This window comes from Sus scrofa, chromosome 11 (genome assembly GCF_054392235.1).
Source record: "Sus scrofa isolate SSC_HxYL_T2T_F1_AM1 chromosome 11, Sscrofa_HxYL_maternal_Yorkshire_Landrace_v2.0, whole genome shotgun sequence".
Lineage (NCBI taxonomy): Eukaryota > Metazoa > Chordata > Mammalia > Artiodactyla > Suidae > Sus > Sus scrofa.
The window spans coordinates 55,088,125-55,110,924 of NC_139393.1; the positions used below are offsets into that span (position 1 = coordinate 55,088,125).

At 42.2% G+C, this 22,800-nt stretch overlaps 1 protein-coding gene across 50 annotated transcripts in view; it reads left to right on the forward strand.

Annotated features, from left to right (window-relative positions):
* Positions 1-22,800, forward strand: part of LMO7 (LIM domain 7) — a 221,938-nt gene that overhangs the window by 155,200 nt on the left and 43,938 nt on the right. For 12 of the 50 annotated variants that reach the window (XM_084981980.1, XM_084981979.1, XM_084981981.1 and 9 more), the window contains 5 exons: positions 698-811; positions 5,447-5,645; positions 9,049-9,301; positions 13,634-13,663; positions 22,465-22,582. In XM_084981980.1, coding sequence (XP_084838106.1) covers positions 698-811; positions 5,447-5,645; positions 9,049-9,301; positions 13,634-13,663; positions 22,465-22,582 — 714 coding nt within the window. Of the gene's footprint in view, positions 1-697; positions 812-5,446; positions 5,646-9,048; positions 9,302-9,703; positions 9,953-10,297; positions 10,577-10,853; positions 11,058-11,926; positions 12,650-13,633; positions 13,664-22,464; positions 22,583-22,800 lie in introns of all 50 variants that reach the window. The other 38 variants (XM_021065682.2, XM_084981953.1, XM_021065686.2 and 35 more) reach the window with 6 other exon arrangements.

The following is a 22,800-nucleotide window of genomic DNA, read 5'->3' on the forward strand; positions in this document are numbered from 1 at the left end:
CTCTGTCCTTTTTCTAATGGAGTTTTTGCCAGAAACAAACTCTAAGTATGTTTAAGTATGGTGAAACATTATATCCTCTGACCTATAAGAAAGGTAGGTTAAACCTAGGGGGTGGGTCTTTACATGTTAGTAATGTGGTGAAGGCAAATGAACATGACATAGGATTTTTAGGAGAGTTAGTCAGAAACCACCAAATCAGACATTAAGGAAAAACACTAAATGTTTAAGAACTCTGGCTACTTGCCCAATATAGACTTACATCTGTAATATTCTGTGTATTAGAAGAGTTTCTAAACATGATGGTTTTATTAAAAAACATGGAGCTCAGTATCTTTATTAAGGAAGATGAGAATAATTGATTTTTAAGTGTCCAGTCTGTAGGTTTGTTGTAAACACATTGCTTTAAACGTTTGTTACATTTTCCTCTGGTCAATTTTTTCCTTCTTCGTGGGTACTGGTATAGTAGAGGGTACAAATACCTGTTGGGGTCTCGGCTTTTGGTCTGAGAATGTGCTCAGAGATAGAAATCTAAGAAGAATAACATTTTTAGTGACCCTTCTTCACACAATTTAAAGGGAAATCTACTTTTCAACCATAGATAGATATCCTATCCTCGATCTAGAGTGCTCACTTGCATTTGAGCTTGCCATTAGTTAATAAATAGACTGATCTTGCTTCATGGAATTTTTTTTTTAAGGTTTTGATAACTTTGTACTGGCTGGGAAGAAAAGCACAAAATAACCCCTACTATAATGGTCCCCATCTTAATTTGAAAGCCTTTGAGAATCTTTTAGGACAAGCTCTGACTAAGGTAAGGAAACTCTTCATCTGCATGAGACGGCCCCTCTACTAATATTTCTTAGCTTCCCCTCTCCCCTTCCCTGTTCTTCTCTCCTTCCCCCGTGTTCTCTGCCTTCTTCTCTCTATACCAAATATCATGGCTCTAATTGTGAAGAACAGAGAGGATTGTTGACTCATTTGCTGGCTTTGTAAGCCACCACCAAGGAGTGAGGGACTCTAATTCTGAGCAGTTGCCAGGATATGGGATAGAGGTATAGGTGTTTATGTCTTAATTTTAGGTAACAACAAAATACTCATTTATTTTCTTTCTCAGGCACTCTATATGATTTGTTTCTGGAGTCATTATGAACTCAACCTGTAGCAGAGAGCTGCTTCAGGGCTATTAAAATGTTTGGAAGTTATTCCATTTTTCTTCCTTCCTTCCTTCCTTCCTTCCTTCCTTCCTTCCTTCCTTCCTCTTTTTAGGGCTGCAGGTACGGCATATGGAAGTTATTAGGCTGGGGGTCAAATTGGAGCCATAGCTGCTAGCCCACACCACACACAGCCACAGTGGCGCCAGATCCAAGCCACGTCTGTGACCTACACCACTGCTCATGGCAACATCAGATCCTTAACCCACTGAGCGAGGCCAGGGATCGAACCGGCATCCTCATGGATACCAATCAGGTTCGTTACCACTGGGCTACAATGGGAACTCCACTTCATTTCTCTGTCTTAATGTTTTGTCGTGGGTCGTTACATCTAATGCTCGTACTCCAATATCCTCCCAATTCTACTGCACTATTTCTGTTTCCTAAAGAGTAGTAAATGCTGTTATATGGAACATGATAAGATTTTTAAGTTAGAATCCTTTGTGTTACCCACATTTCTAATCCTTCATATCTTGGAATCAGTGTTGAAACTTTTGAGTGCTTAAAGGCTGATGAGAGCTAAGAGCCAGGGCTGACCATAGTTGGCCAAATCTTCATTCATAAATTTCACATGGGAAAATTCACTTCTCCATGGGGGTATTTATGCAGGGGAATTTGTGATGCTCAGAAGAAAATATGTCATCAAGACAATATATCACCATCTCATTAATAGTAGTTGCTTTAGGGGTTTTTGTGATGATTAAATGCTACTGTACCAATCAGGCATTCAGCATTTGTCTTTGCACATTGTAAAAAGATGTGATAAATGTTAGTTATTATGATTGGAAGATAGAACTTTTAGGCCAGGATGAAAATGATCACTTTGTCTTATAACTACCCTACTTTTTAAATAGTTTTGCCTGAGCCCAGCCACATAACATTATGTAGAGAGATGGGACTACAGAGTCTAGAAGGTTATTTTTGAATACCCTTCTAAATTTTTATTTTTGAATTGTCTTCACAATAGTGTCGTAGTCAGATTCCTTAAAACAGTTAATAGTTGAGATAATATCATGCACACGTGTTGTATTAGGTGTTGAGAAAACACTCACTCAAGGCAAAGGACCCATTCTTCTAGAACAATTGTCTGATGGAGATAGATGGACAGGTAGGTCAGTGCAGAGGGCGAGGATGAAAGTGGTGGAGCTTTGAGCAGGTGCAGAGCCTTGCCTTATAGTTATTTCAGCTAAGAAAACATCCAGTTAAAAATAACATGGGACTTTGGCTCCTTCATTGGTGTTCTCTGTACAGCCTCTCGTTCTTTTTATGGCAGACTGACTCAGGTCGAAGAATTCTAGTAGAGTGTCTCTGATGGGAATGCTTTATTGAAAGCTCTTCCCATCACCAGTGTGAAAACCAGAGTAGGCTGAAAAGAATTTCTGACAGGTAAAATGATAGCAGTGGTCCCATTCCGTTATTATGGAGTGTGGAGGGCCATAAGAGGTGTGTGAATGTCTGTTTTACATCTGTTCTGTTAAAATAAAAATCATTGTGCTCATTGAAATTTTCTCCCATAACTGGATAATGCTTAATGGCCAATCCAAAATAGGAATTCAAGAAATACTTGCTGTTAAGCCATTGAACCTGAGTCATCCTGTAAGTCGTAGGTGATTTCATGACAGATAACTTGGCGGAGTAAAGTCCGTGGTGAGGGGAGCGGGGAGGAACCAGGCAACAGGGCCAAGCTCAGTGTCTTTTATAACTGGTGACACATCATCATTAACTTTCACATTTATGAGGTCAGACCTCATCTCCTGTGAGTTGAACTTTAAGGCTTCAACAAATATGTCTAGAGACCTGATCAAGCTAAAGATTTACTTAGAATTTTATTTTTTTAAATTTTTATTTATTTATTTATTTTTGCTTTTTAGGGCCACCCCTGTGGCATGTGAAAGTTCCCAGGCTAGGGGTCCAATCGAAGCTACAGCTGCCAGCCTACACCACAGCCACAGCAACGCGGGATCTGAGCCTCGTCTTCGACCTACACCACAGCTCATGGCAACGCCAGATCCCCTACCCACTGAGTGAAGCCTAGGGTTGAACCTGCAACCTCATGGTTCCTAGTCGAATTCGTTTCCACTGCGCCATGACAGGAACTCCTACTTAGAATTTTAAATCTTCATATTTTTTGAGGAATATTTTGGCAGTACCAGCACTAGGCCCCACTTCTCCATCTGCAAGTGCAAGGTAGACACTTGCATGTTCATGACAGGATGTCAACTCTAATTCTGGAGTGCATGTTACCTCTAAAATAGATGAAATTTCAGATAAATCTACTAGACCTTATTGGCACTTAAATATTTGTTGAACAGGGAGTTCCCATTGTGACACAGCAGATGTGAATCTGACTAGTGTCCATGAGGTTGTGGGTTCGATCCCTGGCTTCATTCAGTGAGTTGGAGATATGGCGTTGCCGTGAGCTGTGGTGTAGGTCGCAGACGTGGCTTGGATCCTGCGTTGCTGTGGCTGTGGTGTAGGCTGGCAGCTGTAGCTCCGATTGGAGTAGCCTGGGAACTTCCACATGCTGTGGGTGCAGCTCTAAAAAGCAAAAAAAAAAAGGGAGAAAAGTACTTGTCAAAAGTATGCCTGAGAAGCTGCAAATTATTCATTGTAAATGTTCTTTCTTCAGCTTTTTCATATGTTGATAATTAAAAGTTGAAAGAATAGTACAATGAATACCCAGCTGTATTCCATTGAATTTAATTATTAAACCTGTCTCATATTGGCTTTATTTATGTGTCCCTCCATCTATGATTTTGCATAATCATTTCAAGGTAAATTGTAGCTAATCCACCCCTAAATACTCAACATACCTTTTTTAACAGTACGAATATTTCTCCATGTAGCTATAAAGTGTACGAAAGACAATTCATGATGGTTCCCCATTATCTAATATCCACTCCATATTCAAAACTTCCCAATTGTCTTTCAACTTTCACAGCTTTTTATCGGAATAATGGTTTAATGGAGGTTCACATGTTACATTTGGTTGTTAAAGAAAACTAGGGGTTCCTACCTCTGTATTAATATCATCACCTGAAAGTAACATTTCTGATTTTTACTCTAGATACAAAATTACTATCATCATATTACAAAAATTGTAAAATTAGCAGCTGTTCATTGATTACCATGTATTAGGATTATGCTAAAGGCTTTATAAATTTTACTTAAATGCTAATTTATTTATTTTTCATTAAAAATTTTTACTGAAGTATAGTTGATTTACAATGTTGTGTTAATTTCTGATGTAGACGAAAGTGATTCATTTATACATGTGCATGTATCTGTTCTTCTTCAGACTGCTCTTCTGCATGGCTTATCGTAGACTGTTAAGCAGCGTTCTCTGCTGTGTATCAGGTCCCCGTGGACCATCAGTTCCATATGCAATCGTGTGCATATGCCAATCCCAAATGAAACACTGATTTTAAAAAGTCCAGTTGTTTTTTTTGCTTTTGATTTTCCTAGAGGTGTGTTAGGTAAAAATACTTTAGTACGTTTTCTATCATTTACAAATTTATGGTTAATAGCATTTCCTATATTTCTATATAACTCTTAGATGAACCAAACAAATATTTTATTTAGACCCAGAGAAAATGTTTTATATATAAACAAAGAAGTCTGCTTTCCTTGGTCCAGATCTAGGTTTCATAATCAGTGAAAATAAATTAATTTGTGAAGTTATACCTGTTATCCTTGCCCCTCTCTGTTTTAAAACTTTTTTGGAGGGGGGAGGTAAAGAACTTTGTTACAGCTTTTTTGTTTGTGTAATAGCGATGACCCCCCCCCCCCCAACATTTCTTGAAGGTAGTCTGAATATAATCTTATGATCTCCTTTTGGATATCAGAATTAAGGCTGGCTTTTCTCTTTGACTCCTTGCATGTTTATTGCCCGAAAACTGTAAATAGTAATTGCTTTTAGCATTGAAATGTTATTCTAATTATCAGCTTTTCTTTTATTAAAATGTTCCCCCTTATCATTAAATAGACTATATTAATCACATCATATTGAACACCTCCATATTGTCACATAAGTGCCAAGTAGTGGTTGTGGGAAAAGCATTTATGGATTTGTGTTCTGATTTTGATGAGACTTTTTTCTGATGTTTAACAGGGAAATCCCATTGCCTCACCTGTCAAATGTAGTACAACTTGAGCAATGCAAACCAACAAGCAGTAACTGATTACATTTTGGGAAGTCTATGTTAACTTACTATGCTTCAAAATTTTTTCTTTAGGCACTTGAAGAGTCCAGCTGCCTGAAAAGGAGTGGCAGGGACAGTGGTTACAGCGATATCTGGTGTGCTGAGCGAGGAGAATTTCCTGCTCCTCCAGGCAACTATAATAGAGAAGATTCATTTGAAAGCTTGGACTCTTTGGGGTCCAGGTCATTCACAAGCTGCTCCTCTGATATCACATTGAGGGGGGCACGTGAAGGTGAGTTGCATTTTGGATTGTCAGTTTATTTTTATTTCTTTGCACATTGAGAGAAAATTAAGAATGGGAGGGAGAAGAGTTCCCATCATGGCGCAGCGGAAATGAATCCAACTAGGAACCATGAGGTTGCAGGTTTGATCCCTGGCCTTGCTCAGTGGGTTAAGGATCCAGTGTTGCCTTTGAGCTGCGGTGTAGGTCAAAGACATGGCTTGGACCTGGCGTTGCTGTGGCTGGGGCGTAGGCCGGCAGCTGTAGCTCTGATTAGACCCCTAGCCTGGGAACCTCTGTATGCCTCCGGGGCAGCCCTAAAAAGCAAAAAAAAAAAAAAAAAAAATGGGAGGGAGTAGAAAAATGGGATGAAAACTATTGAGGCAAAAATTTCATCAAGAGGTAGATTTTCATAGATACTGGAATATAATCGGGAATGTCTTTTCTTTCTTCCTTTGCTCCTTTCCTACCTCCCTCCCCTTCCCCCTTCCTACTTCCCACCCTCTTTCCCTCCCTCTCCCTCTGTCTCTCTTTCTCTCTTGTTCCTTCCCCTCTGTATTGCCACTAGAGGGGTGATTGTTTCATTTTTTTAATCTTCAATTTTCAGGGAAGTCTGGGGAGGAGACAGTTAAGTATAACCTGTTTTTTGTTTGTTTGTTTGTTTTTTCTTTTTAGGGCTGCACCCGTGGCACACGGAAGTTCCCAGGCTATGGATTGAATTGGACTTGCAGCTGCAGGCCTACACCACAGCCACAGCAATGCCAGATCCAAGCCACATCTGCAACCTATGCCACATCTTGTGGCAATGCCGGATCCTTAACCCACTGAGCGAGGCCAGGGATCAGACTTGCAACCTCATGGTTCCTAGTCAGGTTCCTAATCCACTGGCCACAATGGGAACTCCAACTATGACCTGTTTCATCAGTGATAATCTATCCTAATTCTTTTCTTTCCAGATTCAGGTTTAATAATCTCTGTCTCTGAGGCCTAATAACTGATATATCTAAACATAAGAAAGTAAATAAGATTTGATAAAAGTCTGTTTTAGTTCCTGAATAAGTTTCTTTCTTCCCTTCTTTTTCTTTTCTGCCAAAGAAAGAACACTTCTAAGAAAAAAACAGGAAAAATATTTTTATAATTATCTCTACCCAAGAGAAGAAATGATTGATATCTGTCGTGATAGAATATTATGCTAAACTTTGATTGATTAAGTAACAACATGAGCATTGTGATAGAAAGCATCTTTGCTTCTCTCAGGGTTCAAGTAAATGCAAGACAAGTGTGAAAGAAACACGATAATGAAAGTCATTCTGTTATGAAAAGGATCTTAACAAAATCTCAATATTGTGGTCAAATCCGTTATTTAACTGGAAGTCTTTTTTTCCCATGACTATTGGGTGGTGTCAGCAATTTCTCACTGTCTATCTCTCATAATTCAAATTTGACTAGATTGAAACCACATGTGAAGTGTCATGAACTTATTTCTGTGCTAACACCTTCAACACAAAAAAGTTGTGAGTTTGTGCTGTAGTGTTAGAGATTTTACTTTTTTGTTTCTTTTGATTTTTCATTTTAAATGTTTTTCCTAATGTTTTTGTTATAAAAAATTTCAAACATCAGCAAGGTTGGAAGAATTTTAGGTGAAACCCATGTACCTGCCACGTAGTTCTAGCATTATATTTTATTATCGCTTGCTTTATCACATACCCTATGCATTAATTACCCATCTTATTTTTTGAGGCATTCAGAGTATATTACACTTGTCCTAAATGCTTTGGCATGCAATCATTAGCCAAGATTCAACCTTTATTTGCTGTTTTTTAATGTAAATTTACATGAAAACAAGGAAATTGTAATTCAAAAGTAAAATTAATCAACAAATTATTACAACAAAACTCCAAATTCTTTTACCTTTTCGAGTAGTAGAGGCATTTAAACATCTAAAAGTGAATGACTGGATTCCTGTCATGGCGCAGTGGAAACGAATCTGACTAGGAACCATGAGGTTGCGGGTTTGATCCCTGGCCTCACTCAGTGGGTTAAGGATCCTGCATTTCTGTCGCTGTGGTGTAGGCCAGCAGCTATAGCTCCAATTAGACCCCTAGCCTGGGAACCTCTGTATGCTGTGGGTGCAGCCCTAAAAAGCAAAAAGCAAAAAAAAAAAAAAAAAAAATGGGAATGATTAGCCTTGGAACTTCCATATGCTGCAGACACCCTTAAAAAAAAAAAAAAAAAAAAAAGGAATATCTGTGATACTGTACTAGATGCCAACGTTTTTCTTTAACCTAAAGAAATTCCAAAGTAGGATGATCTTCACATGTACAAAATTTTAGCAAGAATCATTGACATTTCTCTCTTACTTCCAAAAAATGTACTTAAGAGGCAGTAAAACCGAAGCACCAGATTATTGACTCTTAATCCTCTCACTCATAGATGCTTATATGTCCTCCCTTTTTGCCATGACTCTCCTTTCCCTGTTCAGGTGTCAAGGTCTCCTAGCTGTGCTTTCCACTACCTCCTGTAGGCTACTCAGTGTTATTCACTAGATTCTTGCCAGGCGGCAGCGGTGGCAGGAAGGGGACCATACTGCCTTTGACTCAGGTTAGCCCTGCAGGTGTTCTGCTGAGAGCGCACCGCTCGAAGGTACTCAGGTACTGTGCACAGGCAGCCTCTGAGGGCTCTGGTGGCAAGCACGCTGCATTTGCAAACTTTCTTCCCAAATACAAGGTGGGGGTGGTGAGGGCAGAAAAGGGAGACAACTTGGCTTGTGTCTGCAGTAATGTTTTGTGTGTGTCTTCCCCGGTCTTCAAAAGAACAGACTGACTTATGCCCCCTCCGCCCCTCTTTTTTTTTTTTTAAGTTTTGAGAACAGATTAGGGTTTGTAACTCTCTGACCTTGAGGATCACTCAGATGTCTTTGTGAGCTTGTGCTTTTTGCCTCTCCTTCTTTCTTTCCATATCTCTCGCCTCAGAAATTTTAGATGACTTGCATGTTTTTATGTGCAACGACTGAGTTTCCTCAGATTACTTCAATTGCACTGTAGGCATTTTTGCTTTGACTGCTGGATTTCATTCATTTGTCTTCTCTCAACACATTTTGTGAAAGATCGTGAGGGCCAAGAAGATGGGGAAGGAAAGGGGTGCAGCCATACCCTGGACGTTTTCTGCTGAGAAGGTGCACCAGTGAAAGAATGTACTGCCTGAGCCTCCCATAGGCAAAGCCAGTTCCTCCTAATGGATCTTATCACAACTTCATGACAAATTTCTAAAAATATTCCCCGCAGTTTGCAGTCAAGCACTGGGTTTCCAAGGGAAAAACAAAGCAGGCATGCTGTGTGGGTTTCAGTTAGACGAGTGATCGGGAGAGTAAAGCAAATTCTTGTGCCTCTTTTTTTTTTTTTTAATTTTTATATAGGTTGTGAAAGTGACACAGATTCCGAATTTACATTCAAGATGCAGGATCATAATAGAGATGATATGTCCTACCGAAGGATTTCGGCTATTGAACCAAAGTCTGCGTTACCCTTCAATCGCTTTTTACCCAACAAGAGTAGGCAGCCATCCTATGTACCGGCACCCTTGAGGAAGAAAAAGCTGGACAAAAATGAAGATAACAGAAGAAGCTGGGCAAGCCCGGTCTACACGGAAGCAGATGGAACATTTCCAAGGTACTGGGATGTGAGCTGATGATTGAGATTTAAATTCAGTATGCTTTGCGGGTTTACTGGGAGAGTTAAATATGGGAAAAGGAATGGTTCTTCAAATGTATTTTGTAGATAACAGAAAACTTCGTTACTGAAAGGGTTCTTTGTTTTACCTGTGCTTTCGGTATTCCGTATCTCGACGAGATTTCTGCCATTTTAGAATGTCAGCGTATGATTTGCCGGTTCTTTTTTTAGACACATGCTTTTTAGCTCACTGGTTGTCTTTCAGCTTCTGGGATGACTTACATTGTTCGTTGTGAGCTCTGCTGTGTTGCTTTCTTCCCATTTTTTCCCTCCTTCCACCCCCCCCCCCGTGTTTATTGAGCTCAGTGGATGCAAAAAGAATTCCTTCCTTTCCCATCAAAGCAGCAGAGCAGAGTGTGATTTTTCGAATCCAGCATCCTATCAGAAGGAGGTGTACAGTTCTGGAAGTGGATCGGACTCGGAGGAGGACCGGAGGTTGCCTGATGTCGTTTTGGATGACTTAGCCAACCGTAGATTCCACAAGAAAAAGAGGCTCGAGGGTGTCATCTCGCAAACCACCTCTCCTAAGTCTGGTTCACGGTTTTTTCCTCCCACTGACCCATTAGCCACTGGGCTGTACAAACTGACGAGGTCAGAAAAGCTTCTCCTGGATCGGAATGTCTGCTGTGCCGTTGATGTTTAACACATAAAGTAACAGCCCCAGATGGTTTGCCATGTGTGTGTCTCTCTCTCTCTTTAACACATTTTGTAGTTGTCTGTGGCCCTTCTGTATCAAGCTCTTCTCTAATTAAAATGAGATGATGTCTTAATGCCCTAACTTTGTCGTAGGACCCGGAATGATGAGAATGATGAGAATGGGGACTAATTGGCTGCGTTCACAGGGGTGTAAACTTTGTGAGACAGAAAGCATGCCTCTTGTGTTCTGTGTCACAAATTGCTCACGCCGTATCTTAACCGGTTGGATGTTTTGCACAGTAACGAGAGGAGAACTTGGGGCACCAATGTGGAGCATTGGCCAAGAGCACAAGAAACCTCAGACTCCTCTTGTTACTTGGAAGAGGAAGAAGAAAAGACAAGCATACCCAACACGGTAAAGGATGATCTTTACGTGCGAAAGCTAAGCCCAATCATGCCAAGCCCAGGGAATGCTTTTGATCAGTTTCTTCCCAAATGCTGGATCCCAGGAGATGTGAACTGGAAACGAATAAAAAGGGAAACTTACAAACCGTGGTATAAAGAATTTCAGGGATTCAGGTTTGTCTTCGTGCATGCTTCTTTTATTCCAGTGTCCATTCAGTGCCCTGGCTGAGTGCACTCTCTTTGTGCTCTTTATGAGAGAGGCTCATTTCCCTCCAACATCTATAGAACCGGTAACTGAAAAAAAAAAAAAGGCTGTTGAAATATAAGCTTTAGGATCTGGATCTTTAAACAGCCTCTTCTCCACAGAGCCACAGCTTGACATTATTTTTAGTGACATTGTTCTCCAATTCTTTGTCTTCTTTCTCTTTCCTTTCTCTGCGTCACTCCACAGTAGAAGGGATTCAGACTCTGACGATGAGGATTCAGGCTTTGACAGAAGCTCTGCCCTTTTTAGTAAAAGACAAAAAGCAGATCATAGGCTAGACAGCAGCCGCCAAAGGCATTCACTCTTGCTGGAACTGGCTACCAAGCGGGCCAGAAACTCCCGGGACACCCATGCAGCCAGGAGAACCAGTGGTGCTTCGGATGAGCCCAGGTGGACCTGTCTGCATGAGCCCGCCTGCTTGGAGTCTGGCCTGTGGCACCCGTGCCCACTTCTGCTGCGACTTTAACCTCCTACCATGATGCGCTGAATCATGAACCCTTATTCTACTTAACGTTTAGTTTTAAGAGCATAACGTGTAACATCATGCTTTCTGTGTAAGCACGTGAGCTTGGAGATCCATATGATGAAGTACGCTTTAGCACAGCCATGTTCAAGAGAGTGCATAGTTCCATGTGGCACAGTCAGTTTTCTTGGAAAACCGTTTTGCAAAGGCTTTTTAGAAAGTTGAGACTAATTCTACTGCTGTGCTATGTGTGGAGTTAGGGGGAAAGGAACTAACTTACAGACAGACTCTGGGACAGGCAGGCCTGGTGGGAAGAAGCAAAGAGACGATTGATCAGAGGTTTTTAGAAAGCGTTGGAGCATTTTATTTAATGTCTGCTGACTACATGTGCCTATTACATCGAGGGCTTAGTACTCGCTCTTGCAACTTGCCACGATCATTGCTGCTTCTCCAGGAGGGGAGTTAGGTCTCTGGGGCCAATGGAATGGGGAAGGGGTGAAAGGGAACTCTCTGTGTGTCAGAGAGGTCTCCTCGCTTCCCTTTCCAGCCCCATCACTTAGCCTCCAGGGTGCCACCTGGTCTGAGCAGTACCCTCTGCTCTTATTTCTTTAAATAGTACCCAGGGAAGTCAGGGGTGATGGCATTAAATGCTAGTCTTTCTTCCCAGCAAGAGTTCCTCCCTTGGCCCCCTAAGAGAATTCACCCACAGTGACCGGCCAGTTAGTCTGCTACCTAACTACCCTTTCTCCCCAAACTTAATAAGACTCTCCCTTCCTTTTTCTTTTCTATGCTTCAGTCAGTTCTTATTACTTCAGGCCCTCCAGACGTATTCTGATGACATCCTGTCCTCTGAAACCAGTATCAAAATTGATCCCACTGCTGGCCCCAGGCTCATAACACGCAGAAAGAAGCTCTCTTCTGCACCAGGGTATAGACCAGAGGACCTTGAGACGGCAGCCCTGGATCCTGACTTAGAGAATGATGACTTCTTTGTCAGAAAGACGGGGGCCTTCCATGCCAATCCGGGGGTCCTCCGGGCTTTCGAGGACCTGAGAAGGCTTGCCGGGCACGAGGATCCCGTGGAGCGCGACATCATTCTGCAGTGTCGGGAAGGTGAACTTGTCCTTCCAGACCTAGAAAAAGATGACATGATCATTCGCCGCATTCCGGCACAGAAGAAAGAGGTGCCTCTCTCGGGAGCCCCAGACAGATACCAGCCAGTCCCTTTCCCAGAACCTTGGACGCTGCCTCCAGAAATTCAAGCAAAATTTCTGTGTGTTCTTGAAAGGACGTGCCCACCCAAAGAACAAAGCAGTAGCTGTAGAGTGCTCGTTCCTTCAAACCGGCAGAAGAAAGACGACATGCTGGCTCGTAAGATCCAGTCTTGGCAGCTGGGGACCCCCGTGCTGCCTCCCCCCAGCTTCACCCCCGGTCCCTGCAGTGAGGCAGACTTACAGAAGTGGGAGGCCATCCGCGAGGCCAGCAGGCTTAGGCACAAGAAGCGGCTGATGGTTGAGAGGTCAGAGTGTGTTTCTGCAAGGATTGTGCTTTGTCCTGGATGGTCTTGTGTGACTTTGCGGGTGTGAGAGCGTTGGCCGTCCAGCTCTGCATGTCGTGAGCCATTTTGAAGCAGCCTGTAAAAACATTTATTTTGCTTTGAGAACCCTTTCGTCATTGTGTGGAAAAAGTGCAATTCCATATTTGCGCGTCTCTAAGTCACCTTTCCGAGAGCTGCTTAAGAAGGTGTTTGCCCAAACTCTCTGCCTTTGTCCTTAAGCAAGACTATGATGACCATTCTGCTGTATGAAGTTTCTTGAAAAGGGTTTCCGATTCTATTTGCAGACTTTTAGTCTCATGTCCAGGCATTTCTAAAACAGTCCGGTTGTACTTTGGTTTTCTGTGTTTCTCATAGTTCGCAGTCTATGATTTTTGTGTAAAAATTTCCCTTAAAATATGGCATTGCAAGATTCACTTAACTTGATTTTGATTTTTGCTTTTGACCCAGGTTTCTTAGACTATTGATGTGTGACTTTTTAAAATTATGGTTTAAATTTCAGCGCAAACCTTATTAAAGTGCATGAATGTCATTTCCTGTCTGCTACCCTTTACATGTATGTATTTCATTTTGACAGCGAATCTGCATTTATGTGTTATGCAGCTTGCCGTTTTGATGAATGTTCAGTTTGTTGAACTTTGGGATGGACAAATAAGAGGTTAAATAAAATTAGTAGATCTAAATCTAACTTACTAGTTCCTGGCAACGGGAAACAAAAAAAAAAAAAATGGTTTTGTTGGTTCAAGGGAAATCAGGAAATCCTTTATCTTAATCTGAATTCCTTGAGATATGAGAGCAATGAAAATATGAGACATGATCAAGAATGTGACCGAAGAATCAACCTTTTGAGATTTGTCCATCTCTAGTGAGACTCTTAATGATGCTAAATATTTAGAAATTAACACAACTAGAAAGAATGATTTAATTTTTGGTTTTCTGATTTCTTAGACTCTTTCAAAAGATTTATGGTGAGAACGGGTAAGTTTTGTGGTTCACAGTTAAAAAAAATCTGCATATTGTTTGTCCTTTGTGCAATATGTCACTGCACTTCTGTCTTGGCATGTCACTAAATGGGGGGTGCTCTGTGCTGTGCATGAGACTTTAAAAATGGGAAATTTTTCTTAATTTGCAACCTAATGGTCATATTTCTGTTTGAGTGCTTAGTGCATGAAGTACTATATGATAGCAACAGTTCATTTCATTAGAAGTTGAAAATTCAGGTCCTTTTTTTTTTTTTTTTAAGTTGATTAAAAGCAACAGAATCACTTGCCTGAGATTAGGTATATTTATTTTGGCATCTGATTGCTACATAGACCAAACCTCTCGTTTCTAGATGTTGAAGCCCAAACAACTATGTTTGAGAAGATCTGTGTTTTAGAAGAGTATTAACACTGCATAACTGCAATGCATGCAGTTGGCATTACCTGCAAACTCTTGGCTCAAGGGGAGCTTTGGTAAATGGCATTAATTGTCACTTAGGATTTGGAAACATTTTTAAGACTCATGATTAGGGTTCAGATTTATAACATGGCTATGTTATAAAGCCAAATCAGACTTCCAAAAAAAAAGAAAATATTGATAGTTTGCAAGAGTCCTTCAGGAACTATATTAATGACTAATTCCCAGTTTTTGTCTACAGTTGCTCCTCTGTATCCCAGGATACAGATCTAGGAACCAATCCCCCTTGGATAGGGAGGGGTGATTGTACTGTTGTTTAACTCTAGTTACCTGGTAGACCTAAAATATTATAAAAATAACTTGCTGGAAATATTTTCCATTTCTTAGAATAATAGTTCAGATAAACGCATCTTTAATTTTAGTACACACTGTGTACGCTCATTCATTCTTAGCGCAAAATAATCAGGTGGCTATATCTCAATATTTATATCAAACTTTCTATCACTTTGTCAATCTAACTGCTAATATTTTTTGATCACGAAGAAAATTTAAGTATGTCAAATATTTCAATCTGCCTAAGCTTAGTAGCTAAGCATCTTCCCCTACGGGGATTTAGTTCATCTCTAAGATTCTCTAATTTGATAGCTTTGGATCCTGGTGATAGTGGGGAGATCTTGGAAGTTGCAAAAACTATTTGTTCAACAATATAGCCATTCTAGATGTCAAAGATGTCACTGAGCAACAGGCAACTGATTGCAAATATTTCTCAGCCCCTGATTCTAAAAATCAGGCGCCGCCTCACATACTTTCCTTGTGCCTTGCAAAGGCGCGTTATCTCCTGTGCAGTTCCTTATGTGGGCTTAAAGTGTTTCCATCAGGGAGGGTGAACCAGACAATTTTTAGCATGACGCTGAAGCATCTGCTAATCTCAGTTCATCATGGGAAAGTGGTTTGAACTTGATGAAAAATCTTTGCAGCTTCACACATTTTGAATAATAACTGTCAGAGGAACTTTCATTGGGAAATAAGGTTTCCTAATGTAAGCAGGTTGTTTTTCTTAAGGGGGATACAGATGCTACTGAGTACAGGTACCTGACGGAGAGGTAAGCCTGTACAGCTGTTTCAGTGACTGGACATGTTCCCCCGTAGGGACGTGTTGTATGACTGGGTTAAGAAAAGAAGAGAGAAACCCAAATGCCAAAGCTTGGCGAGCTAAGGATTTTTCTGGGCTAGAGCCAGGAGCAGCAAATGGCTTTTGTAGCCTATTTCAAGATTGCTGCTTGCCCAGTACCCTATTTGTCTTAAAGGCTGTTCCCTATGCAGTTCAAATAAAGCGAGGGTGTCTGTAAATTGAGACTGTAATGCATGACTGGTCAAATAATGAAAAGCAGTACAGGTGTGTCTTCAGGAAACTCAAGTGTGTTTTAGGCCACTCACAATCAAAATCTATTATTTGAGATTAAAAAAAATATTCTGTCAGTTACCAACATTTTTCTGAGATTGATCTGCAATGAAAACAAAAGATAAATTTAAGTTGGATTGAGTAGAGACTTTTAGTCTAGAACTTGTTTCATGTTTATAAACATGTTTTAAAATGATTATAAACATGAAGTGAGTGATATTTCTGGCTGATTTTTTTCTGGACACCATGTATATTGTCAAACTGGGAAATGCTTACCTGGAAAAATGACTATTGCTTAACACCTTGTGACCGAAAAATAGCCATCTATAACGTGAATGCTTTCTTTTTGGTAAGAACCACATGTGCATTACCTTTGGCAGGCTTAGATTGTTAATTTCTGGCTTGCTTTTTATTTGGCATTTAACACATGTCCCTTTATTTTTCGTAAGATGCTTTGTATGTGGCAGTCATTTTCTTACGTGTGCTTTTGTGTTGCATGGTTTGTCTTAATGGTTCCATGACATTTGAAAATTTGGTTATGATGCCTCTTGGCAGAAGCTGTTAGTGACAGAAATTTGTAATGGTATGTAGCTCTGATTTTGTAATATCATTAAGCCATGAGTCTACTGCCAGTATCAACAGGAAATGAACGTTATTCAAGACGAAGTTGTAATCAAAGACAATGGAGACACGTATATTTCACTTGTGGGTTTGGCCCCCTCCCCCAAATTCTGTAGAACTATTAGGACATCTAAGGCAACAAAAGAGAAGGAAAAGCAAAGTTGATCTGAGTTGCTTTTTGAGGAATGTTGTCCCCAGGGGACAGTCAGCAGTGTCTATAGGCCTTTTTGATTGTCACCCTGGGTGGGTTGAGGGGGACGTAGCTACTGCTATTTAGTGATTTCATAGCCAGCGATTGCTAAATGTCCTATAATATGCAAGACTTCCCCCTACAAAAAATACTTTTCTGGCCCCAAAATGACCCTTATTCAGGCTGTATACCTATAAAGGAAAATTCTCTGGTGTTGTATCACCATTATAATTTAAAGTAATCCTAAAGCCTCTTACCTAGGCTTTCGTATTGATTATTCCTCAGAGAATTTCTACAATGCCTAACTGGGAAATATAGGTTGAGGTGCATAAGTAGATACATTCATATCTTTCCTCGAAAGTTGGGGACCCCAAACTTAGTATCAGGGAATTTCTATTTGCCATATAAGGTTATCAGTCATTTTGTATTTAGGACATTTTGCTACCTGTTGGCCCTAACTTAGATATTCCCCTGTAAATTTCCTCAGATGAGTTCTAAAGAAATATTCATCATAATACTAGCTCTAGCCCTGTGGGAAAAGAGAATAAGATTTTTATTGGTTTTGTTTTATAATCCACTCCTTTTTTCTAAACTCCCTCTTCTTTCTCTCTTCACCCTAAATACTATTTTAAAAAAAATTCTAGTCAACTGAAAATGCAACACGATAGACCTGTATCTTTTGGAAAACATCCAAATGCAGTTCTAACTTGGAGCCTTTCCAACTAAGGAAACACAAAGGTAGTGAGTAAATGAATTGTAAGAGAATTGTGATTTGCCAGTAGTTCATTCTACAAAACATACCAGCACCAAGTAATGCTTGATGGTTTTCCCAAGCAGTCTTCCTGGGGTATCTTTGCTGTGTATCTCAGTTCAGTGAGGTAGACAGGTAGGTGTTATGTGCATTTTAGAGACGTGGAAAAAGAGAAAGAGATGCTGCAGCTTTCCCCAGGACCTACAGTCTCTGAGTTGGTAGGACCAGACTAGGGCATCTTCCTGCAAGGAGATAATCCATGCAGACAGCTTGGCAGTGTTGTCGACGCACAGTAAGCCCTCAGAAGTTTTACATTATGCTGTTAACTGTGATAAGGAAGGAAAGAATTCTTCATGATCTGGCTGAGAGACTCCCACACTCAGAAATTTCTGCATTTTATCTGTGTGGCCTGGGGTGACCTCTCTGATTTCAAACTGCTTTGGGAGTTCATTGGCAGGAGATCCCACACGATCCTATTTGCCTTCATAAGGATATTTGGCACCTGGCACCCGATGGCTATTGAAATGCCGTCAACATAACCTGACCCACTTCTTTTTTTTTTTTTTTTTTTTTTTTTTGTCTTTTTACCTTTACGTGAGCCACTCCCGCGGCATATGGAGGTTCCCAGGCTAGGGGTCGAATCGGAGCTGTAGCTGCCAGCCTACGCCAGAGCCACAGCAACTCGGGATCCGAGCCGCGTCTGCAATCTACACCACAGCTCACGGCAACGCTGGATCGTTAACCCACTGAGCAAGGTCAGGGACCGAACCCGCAACCTCATGGTTACTAGTCGGATTCGTTAACCACTGCGCCACAACGGGAACTCCTTTTTTTTTTTTTTTTTGATCTGACCCACTTCTAACAGCCCCTTCCCTTGCTTAGCGGACAAGGAACTGGGGCCGAGAACAGCAAAGTGATGTTCAGTGGGGGTGAAGGTTGGTGCCGCTGCCAGGTCCCACCTCCTGTCTCATGCTGGTGCCTGGCTGAGCCTCTGTGCAATGTGCCAGGTGTTCTGGATGTAACTATAGAGCCCAGGGAGCACAAGGGGCTCATGTTCCTACCTCACACAGGGACTTGACTACTCTGGCCGGTGTTTGGCTTGCGTCATTCCTTTTGGGGGACATCCTGTGTGTCAGGCTCTGTGCTGTGGGTCCCTGGAGGGTGATGCAGCCTCTGCCTGTGATGACCATGTTTTTCTCAAAAGATGTTTCATTGTGCAAGAGGGTGAAGGCTAAAGAGTTCTGGGCTAGTTGAGACTGTCCGGCCTTCTCCTGACCACAAGATTATTTAAAATACTTACATTTCCGGTTTTTGGTTTTTTTGTGTGTGTCTTTTTTCTTTGCCATTTCATGGGCTGCTTCCGGGGCATATGGAGGTTCCCAGGCTAGGGGTCGAATCAGAGCTGTAGCCACCAGCCTACGCCTGAGCCATAGCAACTCGGGATCCGAGCCGCGTCTGCAAACTACACCAGAGCTCACGGCAACTCCAGATCCTCAACCCACTAGGGAAGGCCAGGGATCGAACCCGCAACCTCATGGTTCCTAGTCAGATTCATTAACCACTGAGCCATGACGGGAACTCCAACATTTCCAGTTTTGTCCTGGAATGTATATAACCTCATGTGTTGGGCATCCCGAGTCCCCTCATACTTTGGTCCTGAAAAAAAATGTTCTTTTTAGTGAGTCTGTTATTGTATTAGTTCCTATAGCCTTATTCTTTGCAGTTATGTCTTCAGTGAATTTATATTCCTAATTCAATTTTTTATGTAGTCAGACCTAGATAAGCATCTATGCCATTGACAGCTCAATATATAATTTCATATATATACTCATATGTGTAATTCCTTATTTATTTATTTTTGTCTTTTCTAGGGCCACACCCACAGCCTATGGAGGTTCCCAGGCTAGGGGTCTAATTGGAGCTGTTGCTGCCAGCCTACACCACAGCCACAGCAATGAAGAATCTGAGCCACATCTTCAACCTAAACCACAGGTCACAGCAACGCCGGATCCTTAACCCACTGAGCAAGGCCAGGGATTGAACCCACAACCTCATGGTTCCTAGTCGGATTCGTTAACCACTGAGCTACGACGGGAACTCCTAATATTTTTTTAGTAAAACTGATAAAACTTTCTGTCTAAAACTTTGGGGAGAAGCCACAATTTCTTACAAAATTTGAGCCATTTCATGGCTAGTTTATTTTGCATGAGTAAATGTGATAAAAATATATCTCATTCTGAGAGTTCCTTCACAAATCAGTGAATTAAGGATCCTGCGTTGCAACTGCTGTGGCTCTGGTTACAGCTGTGGCTCAGGTTTGATCCCTGGCCCAGGAACTTGCACATGCTGCAGTGTGCAGCTGAGCACACACATACACACACACACAACACACCTCATTCTTACCACAGATTTAAGTGAGTGTGTCCTGCTTGCCTTGTGCTATGTTAATGTGTTTTCCTCTCTGAGGGAGGGAAGCTGAACGTGTACATGTTACATACGACCTAACGCTGAGTGTTATAACTATGTGAAAGGTAATAGCTAAAGCGTCACTTTTTGGAGGAAGACTTTATCAAAGCAAGAGGATATTATTTAGATCATTAGGACATTTACGAACACCTGCCAGGGACTGGGCACTCTTTTAGGCACAAGTGATGTAGCAGCAAAGGAATCAGATGGAATTCCTGCTTTATAATCTCCCAGGGCAAGGCAGGTGATGTGTAAATAAACATACACTTCAGATGGTGACAAACGACTTGGAGCAAAAGAGGGATGATGTGCGTTGGGGGAGAAGGTCATTAGCTCTTCTTGTAGGGCGGTCAGGGAGGGAAACCCCGAGGTAACATTTAAGCAGCTAATGGGAGGTAAGAGAGAAGCCCTGTGGGTATCTGGGTGATGAGCACTCCAGGCAGATTGCAGAGCAGGGAGAGAAGCAAGAGGCTGGGCCTGAGCAGTTAAAGCAGGTGACTGGAACAGAGTGTGTGAAGGGGAGCTCGGTGGAGGACAAGTGTGGAAATGAGCAAGGCGCCAGGTATTATGGCACCTTGTAGGTCTTGGAAGAACCTGGTTTTTTTTTTTGTCTTTTTGCCATTTCTTGGGCTGCTCCTGCAGCATATGGAGGTTCCCAGGCTAGGGGTCGAATCAGAGCTGTAGCCACCGGCCTAAGGTCAGAGCCACAGCAATGCGGGATCCGAGCTGCGTCTGCAACCTACACCACAGCTCATGGCAACGCTGGATCCTTAACCCATTGAGTGAGGCCAGGGATCAAACCCGCAACCTCATGGTTCCTAGTCGGATTCATTAACCACTGAGCCATGACAGGAACTGGAAGAAGCTGCTTTTAACTCAGGTGAGATGGAAAGAAACTGGTGGGTGCTGAGTGGAGGCAGCCCGAGACCTGAGTGCTATTTCAGAAAGATCCTTCTGGCTGCCGTGCTGAGAACACACTGTTGGGCAGGAAGAGGTGGAAGCCAGGGGACTGATGATTGTCATAATCCAGGCAGGAGGTAGGAGAGGATGGCTTGGATCCAGGTAGAAGTGGTGAGAAGTGGTTGCCACCTGGATGTCTTTAGCAGGTGGAGGAAGAGGATTTCCTGATGGGATCGGTTATGATGTATGAGAGCATGAGGACTCTGGGATGAATCTAAGATTTGGGGCCTATAATTTGGGAGGATAGAGTTGACTTTCACTGAGATGAGGAGGATGGGAGATGAGCAGGTTGTGGGGGTGAACGATCATGTTTTTGGTCTGATAAGTTCAGTGTGACTTGCCCATTAGACTTCCATGGAGAACCTTCTGGGGTCTAGTGGGGTCCCTGAGGAATGAGTGGCATTTAACGAGGCATATATTCTGGTGGAGGGCTCTTAAGTTGGAGAGAAGAGTTCAGGAAAGACTTTCGCTGGACCTAGAGACTGGGTGATAATTTAAGAAGCTTTTTAAAAAGCCTACGTGAGGGTTGACTGAGCCCTGATCTAGGGTGTTGGCAACAGAAATGGAAAGAAAAAGACACTGAATAAGAGGCCTTGGTAACAAATTGAACATAGGGAGAAGGGACAGACAGAGGTGAAAAATGGTTCTTTGGTTTCAAATGTGGATGATGGGAGGGCAGGTCACGTCATTCACGAGAGAAAAAGCGGGTTTGGAGACCAAATTGAGTTTGGCTACATCAACTCACTCAATTAGCGAGTTGCCATTTACAGAATTCTTGCTGGATATGATTTCCATTGATCCTTTTACAACGGAGGTGCCTAGGGGCTCTCCGTGCAGAGATGTTTATTTAACAAGCACATGGAATTGAGTCAGACTGGTCTTAGGCTGTGGATTTGGGTGTCATTTGCATAAAGACTGTAATTGAATTCCTGAGCTAGCCAAAGGCAAGTATGTTATTAAAAAATGTGGTTTTGGCAAAATCTTGGGGAAGGCAAAATTTAGGGGCCCAGGAAGGAGATGTGGAGTTACTGAAATAACTAAAGGGGGCGTCAGTTACCACGCGATAAAGGCAGAAGTGCATCCCAAAAGGTTGGGAGGAAAGAGCGTTTTGGGCACCCTGCATTCGAAAGCTCCACGTCTCTTCTTCTCGCACCCCTGCCTGCGCCTCAACATTCAGATCTGACTCCTCACTTTCCAGGAGGCTCCCCTCAGTCTCCTCTTCGCCGGTGTAGCTCACCTGAGGCTCCCCTCAGTCTCCTCTTCGCCGGTGTAGCTCACCTCGCCCTTGTATGTGCGTGTTGACTGCATGCATGCCTCCTGTCTAGCACCCTACTCTGCTCAAACTGCTCTAGCTGGAGCTCTTTGAGACCTAACCAGGACATCGTCATGGCAGGGGGCACATATGGATGGAAGCTGCCTTAATAAGAGAGAACTGGGATAGAGGTTATATTATAACTATTAGAAACCGCCTGTGGTCCTCTGAAGCCAAGCCCTGTGTCGAGGTCCGGCAGATCTTACAGAATCCTTGAGAAGCAGCCGCACTTTTATTCAAGGTATTGAACTTGAGGAGAAAATATCAGGTGATCGTTAAATTATTTAATAAGTGCTCAGAAAAGGCGGCCAAACCTTAAAAGATTACCTCTGGGGGAGACAGAAAAACAAAGACAGGCGTTTCTAGGGACTCAAGTTATCTTTTCATGCATTTCACTCTAAATATGAGCACTGGATTATTTTTTCAGACTTGTTCAGGGTTCATGTAGCCATTCTGTGAAAGAATTCACACCCGTCTTGCGTGCTAGGCTCTTGTTTCCACGTGTTGGAAAAACCCCATTTATCTCGGGAGTGCTCTTTTTCTGTGACGTGTATCACGAAAGCATCGAGGTCGTACCGCAGCAATTTAGATGGAATTTCCAAATATAAGCCCAACCTTCCAGTTTTAACCTTAAATCTGGTCACATGAACCTTGGTTACCGCGGGTATTTTTGTCGCAGGAGCAAGTCCCTGAGCGATGTCAGCGCCGAGGATGTTCAGAACTTGCGTCAGCTGCGTTATGAGGAGATGCAGAAAATCAAGTCACAATTAAAAGAACAAGATCAGAAATGGCAAGATGTGAGTATTCTCTGTACTGGGAGATGGGGAGGCAGGGAGGATGTATTTGTGTGACTCTTCCTTACCTCTCTCTCTCTCTCTCTTTTTTTTTTTTTTGGTCTTTTTTTTAGGGCCACACCTACAGCCTATGGAGGTTCCCAGCCTAGAGGTCAAATTGAAGCTAAAGCTGCTGGCCCACACCACAGCCACAGCAGCGCAGGATCCGAGCTATGTCTGCG